The following is a 14,122-nucleotide window of genomic DNA, read 5'->3' on the forward strand; positions in this document are numbered from 1 at the left end:
TAAAAAATCAATAAAATATATATTTTTTAAAAAAAATCATGTCTTTCTCTGTTTGCTGTACTAGAGTCTAGTAGGGAATGGGGAGCAAAAGGGACATGTTGTCTGTCTTGGGTAAGAGCCCTCCAGCGTCTCCAAAAGGTCTTTCTTAATAATCTCAATCAGTATGTCTCAGGCTAAGAAACCTGGGCTTGTAAGCAGGTCAAAATGAACCTTTTTCTCAAAAGCAAACTCTCATTAACCAGCTTCTAGGTCTGATATACAGACACGTCTCCACCTCCACTTACGGCGTTCCCTTATGTGTGTTTGAAAGAGCCCTGGTTTCTTAGAGCTTTTGTTACCACAGGCGAGCCACGTTCAGAATAGGAAGGGCTGCAAGGCTCAGTGAGCATTACTGCAGGCTGGCAGTGGAACTGACAAAAGCGATAGGAACCAGACCCACTGTGACGGAGCAACTCAACACTATGTGCCCAGCATGATATTGAGGACTTTACTAGCGTTACTGTGACCTTCACAATGACTTTATGGAGTAGTGACCATTATCACCAAGGCTTAGAAATGTTAGTGTGCACAATCCCAGAGTTAAGAATTGCAAAGATGAGATGTTGTGGCTGAGACTTCTAGATGTCCATCAAAATGTACCTACCATTTGACCATAATAAGGGGGTACACGATCCCCTAGCCAGAAACAGTATGTCCTCGCTGACCTTGCAACTAGAACTGGCAAGTAGGCTAAGTAGGAATCAATGGGATTTGGACTGAAGTAATGTGTGCAACTTGAGTCCTCTCCAACTTCAAAGGCAAGACCCTGGTCCTACTCACACTTTCTCCTTCCTGTGAACTGGAACTGAACTTGGAGATCATTCAGCTTGTGTCTAAGTTGTTCTGTCAAATACAGTAACCACTAGGCATCTGTGGCTATTTAAATTTAAGTATAATTTAAAAGTTAGTGCCTCAGTCACAATAGCCACATTTCAACTTCTCAATAGCCACATGTGGCCAGCAGCTACCACATTGTAGAGCACGGATGTAGAGCATTTCCATCATCATGGGAAGTTCTATTGGACAGTACATACAGGAATGTCAAAGCCACCCTGTGGAGCACAGCAACCCTGCTAGTCTAGTCCAGTGGTCGGCAAACTGCGGCTCGCGAGCCACATGCGACTCTTTGGCCCCTTGAGTGTGGCTCTTCCACAAAATACCGACTTCTGTGCATGGGCCACGAAGTTTCAATTGCACTGTACATGCACGCCCACATGTGGTATTTTGTGGAAGAGCCACAATCAAGGGGCCAAAGAGCCGCATGTGGCTCACGAGCCGCAGTTTGCCGACCACTGGTCTAGTCCATGATTGTTACATGGAGGAGAAATGAATTTCTACTTTATTTAAGCCAGTATGTTTTGTGGCATATTTGTTATAGCAAATTAGCCTTTACTCTAATACAGAAAACCAGGAATATCATTGGCAGGCAATTCAGCACAATAGCCAGTGAGTGGTGGTGCTGTCTTTCTCATTCCCCTAATGGTTTCCACAGCCTGGAGATTGGACTTTTGTGTTTTGAGTATTGTACACCCGGCCCATGTGTCCTACACCTTTGGCCTGTGCAGATCACCTTCTCCTGACTTCACATCTCCTTCCTCCCTCATCTGACGCAGTGAATATTTATGGAATTTTATAAATATGGGTATAATGCAGCTAGCAGATGCTCCCAAATATAAACAAAATGCCTCCGTCCCCCCACCCCCCATATCATTTCCTATTGTAAATTTTCTTGTATGTATTTTCTGGCTATTCACTATTTTCCAAGAACATAGCCCTTGCTTGGCAAGAAAGTAATCTATAATATGGTGTGGAGACGGGCTACAGTGTTTGGACACTGTAGTTTGGACACAGTGTTTGGACAGGTTCAAGCCTCGGACTGAGAAGGCACAGTCCTCTCATGACCACGTGCAAGTCCCAGCTTGGAGGGCAAAGCCCTCCCAGCACAATTATAGCCAGAGGCTATAGGTGCAAGCTTGAACCCATGGTCGGAACACGTGGGCCCACGTGCCTGAGTGATGTGGGCTTGACAGAGTTCAGGTGCATGTAATTGGGAAGGTTCAAAACTCATGAGAACTTTGTAACCACGCCCTTACTTTGCCTCGTGGAATACGGCTATAAAATAAAGACTCGGCTTACAGGCTGTGGCACTCTCTCCATCAGAGAGGGCAGCGTTCCACCCAGACCCAGCTTTCTTCTCGTCTATCTTTTCTAAATCCTTCACCGCCCCCACTCAGGTTCACCCTTGGCCATGCTGTCGCGGCACAATATGGAATAACTCTCACAGGGACTGAAATACTTCCAGTGCATATGGCCACCACATTCTCATCTCCCTTTAATGATGTAACGTGGACCAACAACCCAGAGCTGGAAATGACCCCATTCATTCACAAAGAGAAATCTGTCACAGTGAATGGAAATAGTCCAACTCCCCATGATCAGCCCTTCTCCCCATGGTCAGCTACATGGGAAGCCAGGTGAGCTTCAAACCACTGCCTAGGAAAGGTGGGCTCAGAACAAAGGGAGTTAGGATTCCAGTGTTTGAAGGCACTGACATGTCTGGCCAACGGGACCAAAGTAGTCAGAGGCACTGGCTAAGGCTCAGGCTACCTACCTAGTGGGCAATGGTGTTTCTGGGACCCTTTCCTCACTTCCAGGATTGACCAGTGCCCCATGCTGACTGACATTCTTCTAGATAGATTTTATCAAATCTAACTGTACTTGACTTTAAGGTTCCACTTTCAGGGGACAATCTTCCTACCTCTTATTTCCAAATTCTTGGGGAGAGCCCACCACAGCTTATATAATGGAGTATATTATTAAGAGCAAAGGGCTTTAAGCATGGTATTCTGAGCAGAGCCTTATACTGGTTTCCTTTGCACTGCACGAAATCTTCCAAGCAGAGACAACACACTGAGGTTCAGACACCCTGCGTGAAAAAGAAAAAAACACTGTGTATTGCGCTCAATACAATGGTTGGAGAGTGCCTGGGAGTTTATTTCTTAGAAAACTCAAGAGGAAAAAGTTTGTTATTTCTTAGAAAACTCAAGAGGAAATTCCTGAAATTGCCACAGCCTTCCCTGATTTGTCAGAAGAGAGCACTTCTACCAAGTGGTGCTCTAAGGATGACTACTTCGCCAAGGGCTTGGGGAGCCAGCCTCTCTCTGCAGGACTGAGCGCAGTTAAGACTTACTTATAGGACACTGAATAGCTCATTGGCTGTAGGGTCTGGGCACTGTCTTTGCAACTTTGTTGTAAATGTAGTATTATTCTAAAATAAAGTTTATTTATAAAACGCTACAGGACTGAGTATCTGCATTTTTCTAGGGAGATCTATGAACTTTGCATCATTGATCCATGATCCAAAAATATGTAAGACCCATTGTCAAAGGCTTCATGCGCTTTCCTTAACCACTACTTCCTACATAGTCTGCCTCCTTCCTGCTGTCACCCACACCTTCCCCTCAAAAAAACAAAACAAAATTTAGCCAGAGACGAGGGGAGGAGAGAGTGGGAAATTACTGTTTAATGGGTACAGAGTTTCAGTTTAGGAAGATGGAAAATGTCCTGGAGACAGATAATGGTGTACAAAACTGTAAATATGCTTATGCCACAAAACTGTACATTTAAAAATGGCTTAAATGGTAAATTTTGGTATGTATATTTCACAATTAAAAAATAAAAATAAAGGAACTGCTACTGATATATGGTATCACATAGATAAATCTTGAAAATATTATCTACATGAAAGAAGCCAGACACAAAATACCACATATTATGATTCCACTCAGATGAAAATGTTCTAAAATGGTGGTGACAGTTGTACATATCTGTAAATATACTAAAAACTATTGAAATACATACTTTAAATGGTATGTAAATTATATCTTAACAACGCTGTTAAAAATTTGAATTCATTTTAAATCTAGCATCACATTTATTTGAACTTATGAAGACCTTAAGTGGTACCCAGCAAATTCTGGAACCAGATTCTGGTGACATGCTGGAAAAGAACAAATAAATGAAAAGACTGAGATTTAGAATGGCTGGCAGGGACGATCAAGAAGGTCTGTGACTGGGCATGGCAGCTCTCCCGTCACGGTGGGAGAACAAAAGCAAGAATATGAAACACACTAGCTTCAAGTTGATCAGAGACCTTTATTCTGGTCCCTGTCATTCATTAAGCAATCAACACAAATCATTTTGTCTCTGCCTACAGCAGCAGCAGTTGATCCAGACAGAAATGGAAGACAGCCATGGAAGACCTTGTAGAGAAAAACAAGCAGGTTATTCTGGCTTAGGTAAAGTTAGAACAGGAAACTATAGAGTGCGACTTTCCAAGGACTCTGTTCTTCAAAGCTGAGGCCTGCAGAGGGCTTGCTGAGGATGCAGGTGAAGGCTCACAAAGTGTCCAGCTCAGTAATCAATCCAAAGTACCTAAAAGACAAAGAGCAATGTATCAAGCAAGGTGCCTCAAGAGCTGGGTGCGTATAACAAACAGGGCAAGGTTAAAGTGGGAGCTGCTTTGGTGCTGGCAATTCTCTAAAACCAAATACTTGTTTAGAAGATAGCCATCCAAAAGACCCTCGGGGGAAAGAGTCAGTACAGAGGGGGGCAGCTGGGAATTAAGCATACTTGTCTAAAGCGTTAGAGTTGGGAAAGGCCTAAGAAGTTATTATATTAGTTAGCGAGCACTTATGGAGGCCATACAAGGGGAGATACAAAATACATGAGATAAAACAAAGAGTTCATAATTTTTTGAGAAAGTTCTAGTTCAAGATGGGATACTGAGCCCACAAGTTCCTATGTTCTATGCTCTCCTACCTAAGATTCCATTCAAAAGGAAAAAAAGCTTAAAAAAGACATAAATCACCTGGCCAGCATGGCTCAGTGGTTGAGCATCGACCTATGAACCAGGAGGTCATGGTTTGATTCCTGGTCAGGGCACATGCCTGGGTTTTGAGCTCAATCCCTAATAGGGAGCGTGCAGGAGGTAGCCAATCCATGATTCTCTGTCATCACTGATGTTTCTATCTCTCCCTCCCTCTCCCTTCCTCTCTGAAATCAAGCAAAATATATTTATTAAAAAAAGACATAAATCTACAACAAAGAATTGGGGGATCTATCAACAGTTAAGAGAGTTCAACAAAAAGTTGAGTATCAGAAATCTGACTTAAGTATATTTATCAATAATGTAGAGGGAAAAAGCAAGACTGTAAACCTAACTTGGCAGGAAAGTTAAAGGACCAAATGAATTATCTGGAAAACTAGCCAGCTCCCCACAGTAAAGCTCTCTGCATTCTGGCCTTTGGGGGAAACCACCATAACATCTAAAGAAAATTGCCAGGCAAAAGACACACACACGCACACACACACACACACACACACAGTTTCCAACAGCCCTCTTATTCCCTCATTTTAAGACAGAATGAAAACTACCAGGCCTGTGAAGAAATCCTGCACAGTGAGAGACGAAAATTTATTTTTTTTTTAAAAGTGAGAATGCAAATTCCTGCTAAGACCAACTGATAAAGCTGATTAAAATATATATATTTTTTAAATCTAGGCTTTGAAAAAGCTCCAAGAAAAGGAAAATCCAATATGCTGAAAGGCAACAACACAGAGTAAACCCAGCCTTCAAAGCTGCTTTCACCCTGAAGGCATTTTCCAATCCAAAAAGCAGAGCTGAAAAACTGCTATGATTTTGGCAGGCTCAGTGAACCAAGATTCAAATCCCAGAATCAATAGGGACGGTCTGATAACCTGACCACCCCCCCTCCCACACACACCCCCCCTCCCACACACACCACCACCACCAACACACACACACACACACACACACACACACACACACACACACATTGTTTAACACTGGAGTCCCAAATGGTTAAACTCTCAAGTAAGGCAAAACCAGAATTAAATCAGCCCCCTCACAGGCCTATAGTCAAGGTTCATATCACCACAGTGATCTGAGCAGCCTCAAATCTTGAATTTGGATTAAGGAGATTCCGCACTGATAAATGCCCTTAGGTGCCTTGCACATGAAAATCTTTGGAGAAAGATTTCATTATATAGGCCTCAGATTATCCAACAAATAATACTTCAAATCCAATGAACCATGTACTGATATAACTAAGCATATAGAGAAAAATGACCATGAGACAGTACCTACAGAAACAGTAGACAAAAAAAAAAAAAAAAAAAAATGCTTCAAAAGGCTTGGGTATTAGATGGACACAGACTATAAACAATTGTGCTTATGTTTAAAGAAATAAAATGCAAGCTTCAAAATACCTACAGAAAATACAAACAACAAAAAGTGACAAAATACATTTAAAAAATAACCAAATAGAATGTGCAGAACTGAAACATATAAAAAGTAAAACTAACAAAACAAAAAAAAGTTAAAGGAGATAAGGTCACTGAAGAGAAAGCAAACTGCAAGGTCAGAAACATTACACAGAATACATCATGGAGTGGCAAAATTATGGCTGAGTTTTAATATCTGTTTAACGGTAATTCCAAAGAAAAAGAAGATAGAGAAAACAAACCAGAGACAATATTTCAACAGTTATTAGCTAAGAATTCTCTAGGACAGATCCACAGATTTAACAACTCTTAGCATACCACATTAGAAATCTACACCTAGATACATCAAAATGAAACTACAGAAATATCAAAGATAAAGAGGAGATCTCAAAAGCATACAGAAAAAATAGAATAACAAGTAATTCTTCAATGGAAACCAAAAAAAGTAGAATGATAGCTTCAATGTGCTAAAAGAAAAAAGAAAAAGGCAGCTACCAGAAGACCCAAACTAAAGGAATTCTAAAGGATTTACTTCAGAAAGAAAAAAAAATGATCACAAATGGAAGATCAGAAATACAGAACGGAAAGAAGAGCAAAGATAGTACTAAGCATATCGATAAATTTATATATCATTGACTGAATCATTGCAATACAACAATGATAATGCCTTATGTGAACCAACAAAGACAACAAAAATCCATAACAATATGTGTGGCAGAGAGGGACTTATAAATGGAGTTAATGGATTCTAAGATCCCATATTGCTGAGACTGAGGGGAAAGGTACTAATCACTGAAGGCTTTCCCTTTGACAGCAAGTTGCTTGGTCCTTGTGGCTCAGTTAGTTGAATGTTGTCCCACACACCAAAAGGTCACCAGTTCAATTCCCAGTCAGGGCACATGTCCGGTTTGTGGGCTCAATCCCCAGTAAGGGGTGTGTAAGAGGCAGCCGATGGATGTTTCTCACATCAATGTTTCTCTCCCTCTCCCTTCCACTCTCTTTAAAATCAATAAAAGCATATTTTGAAAAAAAATGCTGTCACTATTGCTCAACACTAATGGAGATACAAGCCAGTGCAATATGGCAAAGAAAAATTTTTAAAGACATTAATTTTTAAAAATTTCTCAAAATTATCATTATTGGAAGATATTACTGTGTGATTAAGGAAAGTCAAAAGAATGAATATATAAATCATTAGAATTAGTAAGAGTTGAGCAAGAGACTAGGTGCAAAATTAACATATGTAATCATTTATATTTCTATATACTAGCCATGTTTTTTAAATGACATTTATAGGAATATACCACTAACAATAGCATTAAAAATATAAAGTCCTTAGGGAAAAACATCTAACAGTATATGTCAAGATTTCTTCAGGTAAAATAAAAAAATAATTAATTAAAAAAAAATTAAAGATCTAAATAAATGAAAAAATATACCAGGTTCATGGACTGGAAGATTCACTATTGTAAAGATATCATTTCTCACCCAAAGTAATCTATAATTCAATGCCATCCATATCAATATCCCTTTTTGTAAAATTTGACAAGCAGATTCTAAAATGTACATTAAAATGCAAAGAATAAAAATCAAAGAACAAGGTGGGAAGATTTGCTCTCTTGGATAAAGCTCCTATAATTGAGACAGTGTGGTACTGACATGGAAATAGACACACAGATCAGTAAGAGAGAATAAAAAGCCCAGAAACAGCCTTGATTTATAACAAAGATAGAACTATAGAGAAAATGATATGGACAAGTAGATAGCCAAACAAGAAGGGAGAAAAACAAAAAGAAAAAAACTGGATACCGACCTCAAACCAATAGATAAAAAGGCTATTCTATTTTTATGAAAGACTAGAGGCCCGGTGCATGAGATTTGTGCACTGGAGGTGCGGAGGAGGGGTGGCAGGGGGGGATGGAGCCCTCCCTCAGTCCAGCCTGTGCCCTCTCACATTCCGGGACCCCTTGGGGGATGTCCACCTGCTGGGGATTGGGCCTAAGCCGGCAGTCAGACATCCCTCTCGCAGTCCGGGACCTCTCACTCCTTACCGCCACTGCCACTGTGCTCACTAGCCATGAGCCAGGCTTCTGGCTGAGCAGTGCTCCCCACTGTGGGAGTGCACTGACCACCAGGGGGCAGCTCCTGTGTTGAGCTCCTGTCTTTTAATAAAAAAGAAAAAATATCCAAAAGAAAAATAGAACAACCTCCCCACAAAAAATGAACATGCATATGGAAAGATGCTTAACATCACTAGTAATGAGGGCAAATTAAAATCACAATGCAATTTCATTACATTCCTACCAGACTGACAAAAATTTAAAAACTCTGATAATATCCGGTGCTGGCAAGAATAAAGAGCAATGAGAATTATCATATACTACTGGCACTAATGTGAATGAGGTAATACAGGAAGTTCAGCAATACCTACAAAAGGGAGATACACATATCCTATGTCCCAGGAATTTTATACATACACATACCCAGAGAAACACATATAAGAATATTCATAACTGTTCATCATAGCACACACCAAAAAAAGATTATCCAAATATCGACATTAAAATGGTTCCATTGTGGTATTGTCACAATGTATTGTATGCATGCCATACAACAAAGAAAATGAAAAAACTAGATATATGTGTAACCAAACAGATGAATCTCATAAATGAATTAACCTAAAGAAAACAGCTATGAAACGGATGCTGACAAATGAATACATACAGTTTATTTCTATTTGTACAAAGTTGAAAAAAATACAAAATTCAATCCTCATATTTACAGATGCATGCTTATATGGTAAAGTTATAAAGAAAATCAAGGAAGTAATTACCAAAAAGTCAGGTAACAGTTATGTCAGGACAGGGCACAGGAAAGAATATGATGAGGAAGAAATATATATGGAGCTTCTGGGGGCTGACAATAGTCTATCTCTTTGCCTAGTTGGTGGTTACAATGTTGTTTATTTTATTATTTATTGTCTTTACATTTGTTCACATTGTATTTCATAAGGAAAAACTTATAAGAATATACATATTTACACTTATTTGCATAAAGTATCCAGAAGATTACAGAGCCTGATAACAGTTACCTGCAGGGAAGGGACCTATATGAAGTATTAAGGAACAGAAAGAATATACATGAAGACTATTCACAGTACTATTTTCAACTTCTACACTTAACCTACATATAAAGCATGAAAGATTTAATTCTGATAATATGTCATCAGCCTCAACAATGTCAAAGAGTAAGTGTAGATGACCCAAAGCAAGAGCTAGAAGTGGGCTAAAAGCAGGAAAGGAAAAGACAGGTGCAGTAACAATCATACTTTACAAAGTGTAAAGACAAGAAATATGTTGAAAGTTGGGTACAACAAAAAAGTAGACATTTTGGTGTGTTATATAAACTGTAAAGGTATCAAAGGAACTAAAAATAATGATACAACTACCAAAAAAAAGAAAGGAAGGCCCTAGCTGGTTTGGCTCAGTGGATAGAGTGTCAGCTTGCAGACTTAAGGGTCCCGAATTCAATTCCCAGTGGAAGGTGTGCAGGAGATAGCCGATCAATGATTCTCTCTCATCATTGATGTTTCCATCTCTCTCTCCCTCTCCCTTCCTCCCTGAAATCAATAAAAATATAGTTTTTTTTAAAAGGAGGAAGGGATTTATGGGGTAGTATAGGTTAGCTAAATCTTCATTTATCATAGCAGGAATTAATAACATCTGCAGTTGATAAATCAAGGAGGAAGCATATTATTTAGAAATATGAGTAACCACCTGAAAGCTAAAAACAGAAGCAAAAGGGTGAGGGGCGACAGCTGCATTTCACTACAGCGATTAGGTAACTGATTTTGTTGTTGTTAATCCTCACCTGAGGATATTTTTCCATTGATTTTTAGAAAAAGTGGAAGAGAGGAGAGAGGGAGAGACAGAGAGAAATATTGATGTGAGAGAGACACATTGATTGATTGTCTCCTACACACACTCCGACCAGCGCTGGGGAACCTGCAACCGAAGTACATGCCTTTGACCAGAATTGAACCCAGGACACTTTAGTCCGAGGGTCGACGCTCTATCCACTGACCAAAACCAGCTAGGGCCCTATCTGATTTTTAAGCATGGATATATATTGCCTTGATTAAAAAAAGAAAAAGGTTATTTTCTACTTAGAACATACACTTCTAAGGACATAAGAACATTTATTTTAACAGGTACAAAAATAATATAATATTGACTAAATCCATAGAGGCTAAAATGGTCAAAATTCTGATATATTAATGTAATAAAACAGAGGATTCAATTACTGAGATTATTCTATTGGAACATGAAAATGAACACATCTACTACTCAATAAATGGCATTACTAAAAATCCAAGCTAAGGTGCCTCATTAGCGCAGTTGGTAGCACATCTTTCTCATAAAAGTCAAAGCTAAGCACTATGCCATGGAAGAGGATGGGATGGAAAACTGCATTAAAATGTCTCCACTTCCATTCCTGGAACACTCCAATTAATTTATTATCCACAGGGTACTAGTGTTATATCTTTAAAATACAAATCTGAAGAGCTGGTAATTAAAAATGAGCAGGAAAAGTAGGGGCCCAGGATTTTTGATTGGAAGACTAATAGGAAGTCAGTCACAAGAAGTTGCCTGCCTTAAGGCAGGTAGCTAACAAGTTAGTTTTAAGAATAATGAGTACATGAACAGAGAGCTTAAGAAAATGCTATAAAGAAGATGCTTGAGCCGTAGCCGGTTTGGCTCAGTGGATAGGCCTGCGGACTGAAGGGTCCCAGGTTCGATTTTCGTCAAGGGCATGTACCTGGATTGTGGGCACATCCCCAGTAGGGGGCGTGCAGGAGGCAGCTGATCGATGTTTCTCTCTCATTGATGATTCTAACTCTCTATCCCTCTCCTTTCCTCTCTGTAAAAAATCAATAAAATATATTTTTTAAAAAAATAAAAATAAATAAAAAAAGAAGATACTTGAAGCTGGTCATGGGAATTTAAAGACATTTAAAAGAACATCTCAAAAGGGCCAGGAGCCTAGATTGATATAAAAATGCAAAAGAAAAGTGTAAATAAAATAAAATAAATACATCAAGAAAAGATTTTGGATGGTAATAAGGCTTGAAGGAGGTAATGAGAATACCTTGGTACAGTGAAGTCAGAAATAGTTCTGAAAGAAGGTAGCTGAAATGAGATATGTCAAATATTTGCTATTTCAATTTACAAGATTTAGTTAGTAAACATGAGTTCACCTAAAATTCCTAAGAACAAACAGATACAGGTGAGTATAGAATCTCTCAAGGCAGCAAAATAATCACTTAAGAAAAAAAGGAACAAGAAGTTGTTGAAGAAAAAAAGGAACAAGAAGTACTCTTTAAATGTTGGCAATAGTTTCTGGCTTCTAGCATTAAGAGGGGAAAGATTTATACCTAGGGCAAGATCAAAGTGGGAATTAAACTTCAGAATCCACCTAACTCCACTTCGATCTAAATTTCTCTGCCATTTCTTTATGATTAGCAATCCTCAGGTAGAAGTTCTAATTCCCCAAGGGAACTGAAATTTCTAAATCCCACCAGATTTATCAAATTACTAGTTGTTCCTATGTATAGGAAGTAGGGAGAAAGAATTATGCCTACACAACCAAAGAAGAACCATGCATCCATTTTATATAAGGTTTTGAACTCAGATCATTAGCATGGAAAAGACAGCTAGAAATAATTACCCACTGGTAGAGAACTTACCTTCCAGAAAAGCAAATTCATCCACAGCTTCTATCGCATTATCTGAAACACAAGGTAAAGGGACACCTGACTACCTCTGGTCATTTGGACATCAGCCCCCACAAAGAGCATAACCCCCACACTGAAGGAGGCAAGAGGCTTTATGCAAACCAGGGTGTTTATAAAATGTGTCCCTTTGCTAACTTGAAATCCATTGCTACTCCACCACCAAATCTTACCTATCAGCTCTCTCTCTACAAGAATAAGAAAGGCCTGGGCAAATATTGTTCAGGGAAGGGAACCTCTTTGCTCTGAGTGTCATCAGAGAAGAGTTTAGCAATATAGCGGGGAAAGTGAAAATACGATTATGTGAAAGCGTGCACATGTATGATGGTTACCACCTAGAAAGAAAATGCAGAAATCAAATCCCGAGTGTCTAGGGAAAAAACAGTATCAAGCCTGGCACAACCTGGCAGAACGCATAAAAGGTCTAGTCAGCTGTGGCAACAGCTGGACTCCCTTCCTTCTCTGTCCCGACATCACACCAGCCACCCAAAGCACAGAGACTCTAAACGTAGGGCTTTCTGGCACGATGGCGGCCCAACAGAAATCACAGACAGACCCTTTGGCACCTCTCATTTTACAGTGAGGCCTTCCCAACCACTAAGAGGGAAGCTCCGCCCCGCCTCCTTGGCAGCAGATGCCACAGGGACACTCTACCCAAATCTCTGCGCTGGAGGGTTTTCCGCTTTCCTTGCTGAGCGCAGCAGTAGGCATCTTTTGCAATAGTCTCCACAAACAGTTCCTGTGAAGCAAACGGGAGAGGTGTACAGTAAGCCCTCACTTAATCTTCTGAGGCTTTAGGCGAAACGCCACATAACCAAACCAATTTTACCTTAGACGACGTGATACAAACAACAACTAAGCTCCTATGGCACCTCGTCCACATGACATGGGAAGGATGCTGAACAGATACGGGGTTATCTGAGGACCTGCTGTATTGGTGGGCACTGGCCCAACTTCTGAGAGCTTCTATTGGTGAGTAGGGGGTAGTGGTGAAAGGGGGCTCGGATGCTTGGGGAGGTCCTCAGGGAAGCTGAAGGTGGCCCTGGACTTCATGAAGGTCTATCCCCCTTTCCCTTTAGCCCATGACATGTCTCTCCTCCCTCCTTTGTCAATCCACTCCACTCATTCACTAGAGACTCCGACAAGGTGTGTGGTAGACACTGGAGATGCAAATTAAAGTGGCTGTCCACGCCGTCAGCAGAAGGCAGGTGTAACAAACTAATACCACCATACGTGACCATTTACCGTCCCCACTTCCTGCACTCACACCTCACAATGCAGCCCCAGCACCTCCCACTTCCGGCTCTTCGGTACACCCCGCTCCGACCCTCCTCCTCCTCCACCTCCTCCATCCCAACGCCGGCCCACGCCGCCGCTAAGCCCCGCCCCTCACTGGCACTAAGCCACGCCCCTAGCCACGCCCCCACCCGCGTCCCAGAGCCCCTCGCGCTCCCGCCGCACCGCGGCTCGTGCCAGAATGAAGATGGCTTCCTGTCCCGCGAGCGTCACATCGGGGTCCGCCTTAACCAAGGCCTTCACTCGCGCCAGAGGCAGCCTCGAGAGACGGGCCCCGGGCGCACTCGTCGGAGCTTGCGGCTGCGGGGCCGCTGCCTCCCCACTGGACCCCTCCTCTTCGCGGGGCGTCCCGCTTCCCGCAGCGGCCGCCGCCATCCGGCCCGTAGCGTGCTGCGCGCGGCCCCCGCCTGTGCGCGCGCAAGCAGCGCCAGCCCCTTTCCCGCGCGCGCTGGAGGCCACGCCCTCTGTGGGCGTGGCCCATCCCCTTGTGCAGCGCAGCCCCTCGCGCACCCCTCGCTCCTGGCAATCCCGGCGACTCGGAAGTCGGCGCGGTGTGTGGTGGCTTCACGTAGTTCCTGCTGCTTCTCGCTGCCGCTGGACTGTAGTGGCCTCCTTCTCGGTTCCGGGTGGCCCTCCGGTGCCGTCCGGCCTAGTTGAGCCCAGGCACCGCCCCGTGGTTGGTGACTATTG

The 14,122-nt window shown here is 41.7% G+C and overlaps 1 protein-coding gene across 1 annotated transcript; it reads right to left on the bottom strand.

Moving 5' to 3' along the window:
* Nucleotides 1-4,174: 4,174 nt before the first annotated feature.
* POLE4 (DNA polymerase epsilon 4, accessory subunit) lies at nucleotides 4,175-13,860 on the bottom strand. The gene is made up of 4 exons (XM_059659325.1): nucleotides 13,598-13,860; nucleotides 12,791-12,875; nucleotides 12,092-12,133; nucleotides 4,175-4,473 (listed from the first exon to the last, which is right to left on the bottom strand). The coding sequence occupies exons 1-4, from the start codon at nucleotides 13,805-13,807 to the stop codon at nucleotides 4,460-4,462; spliced, it is 351 nt and encodes a 116-aa protein (XP_059515308.1). The 5' UTR covers nucleotides 13,808-13,860; the 3' UTR covers nucleotides 4,175-4,459.
* Between the last annotated feature and the right edge of the window lie 262 nt (nucleotides 13,861-14,122).

This window comes from Myotis daubentonii, chromosome 12 (genome assembly GCF_963259705.1).
Source record: "Myotis daubentonii chromosome 12, mMyoDau2.1, whole genome shotgun sequence".
NCBI classification, from domain to species: Eukaryota; Metazoa; Chordata; class Mammalia; order Chiroptera; family Vespertilionidae; genus Myotis; species Myotis daubentonii.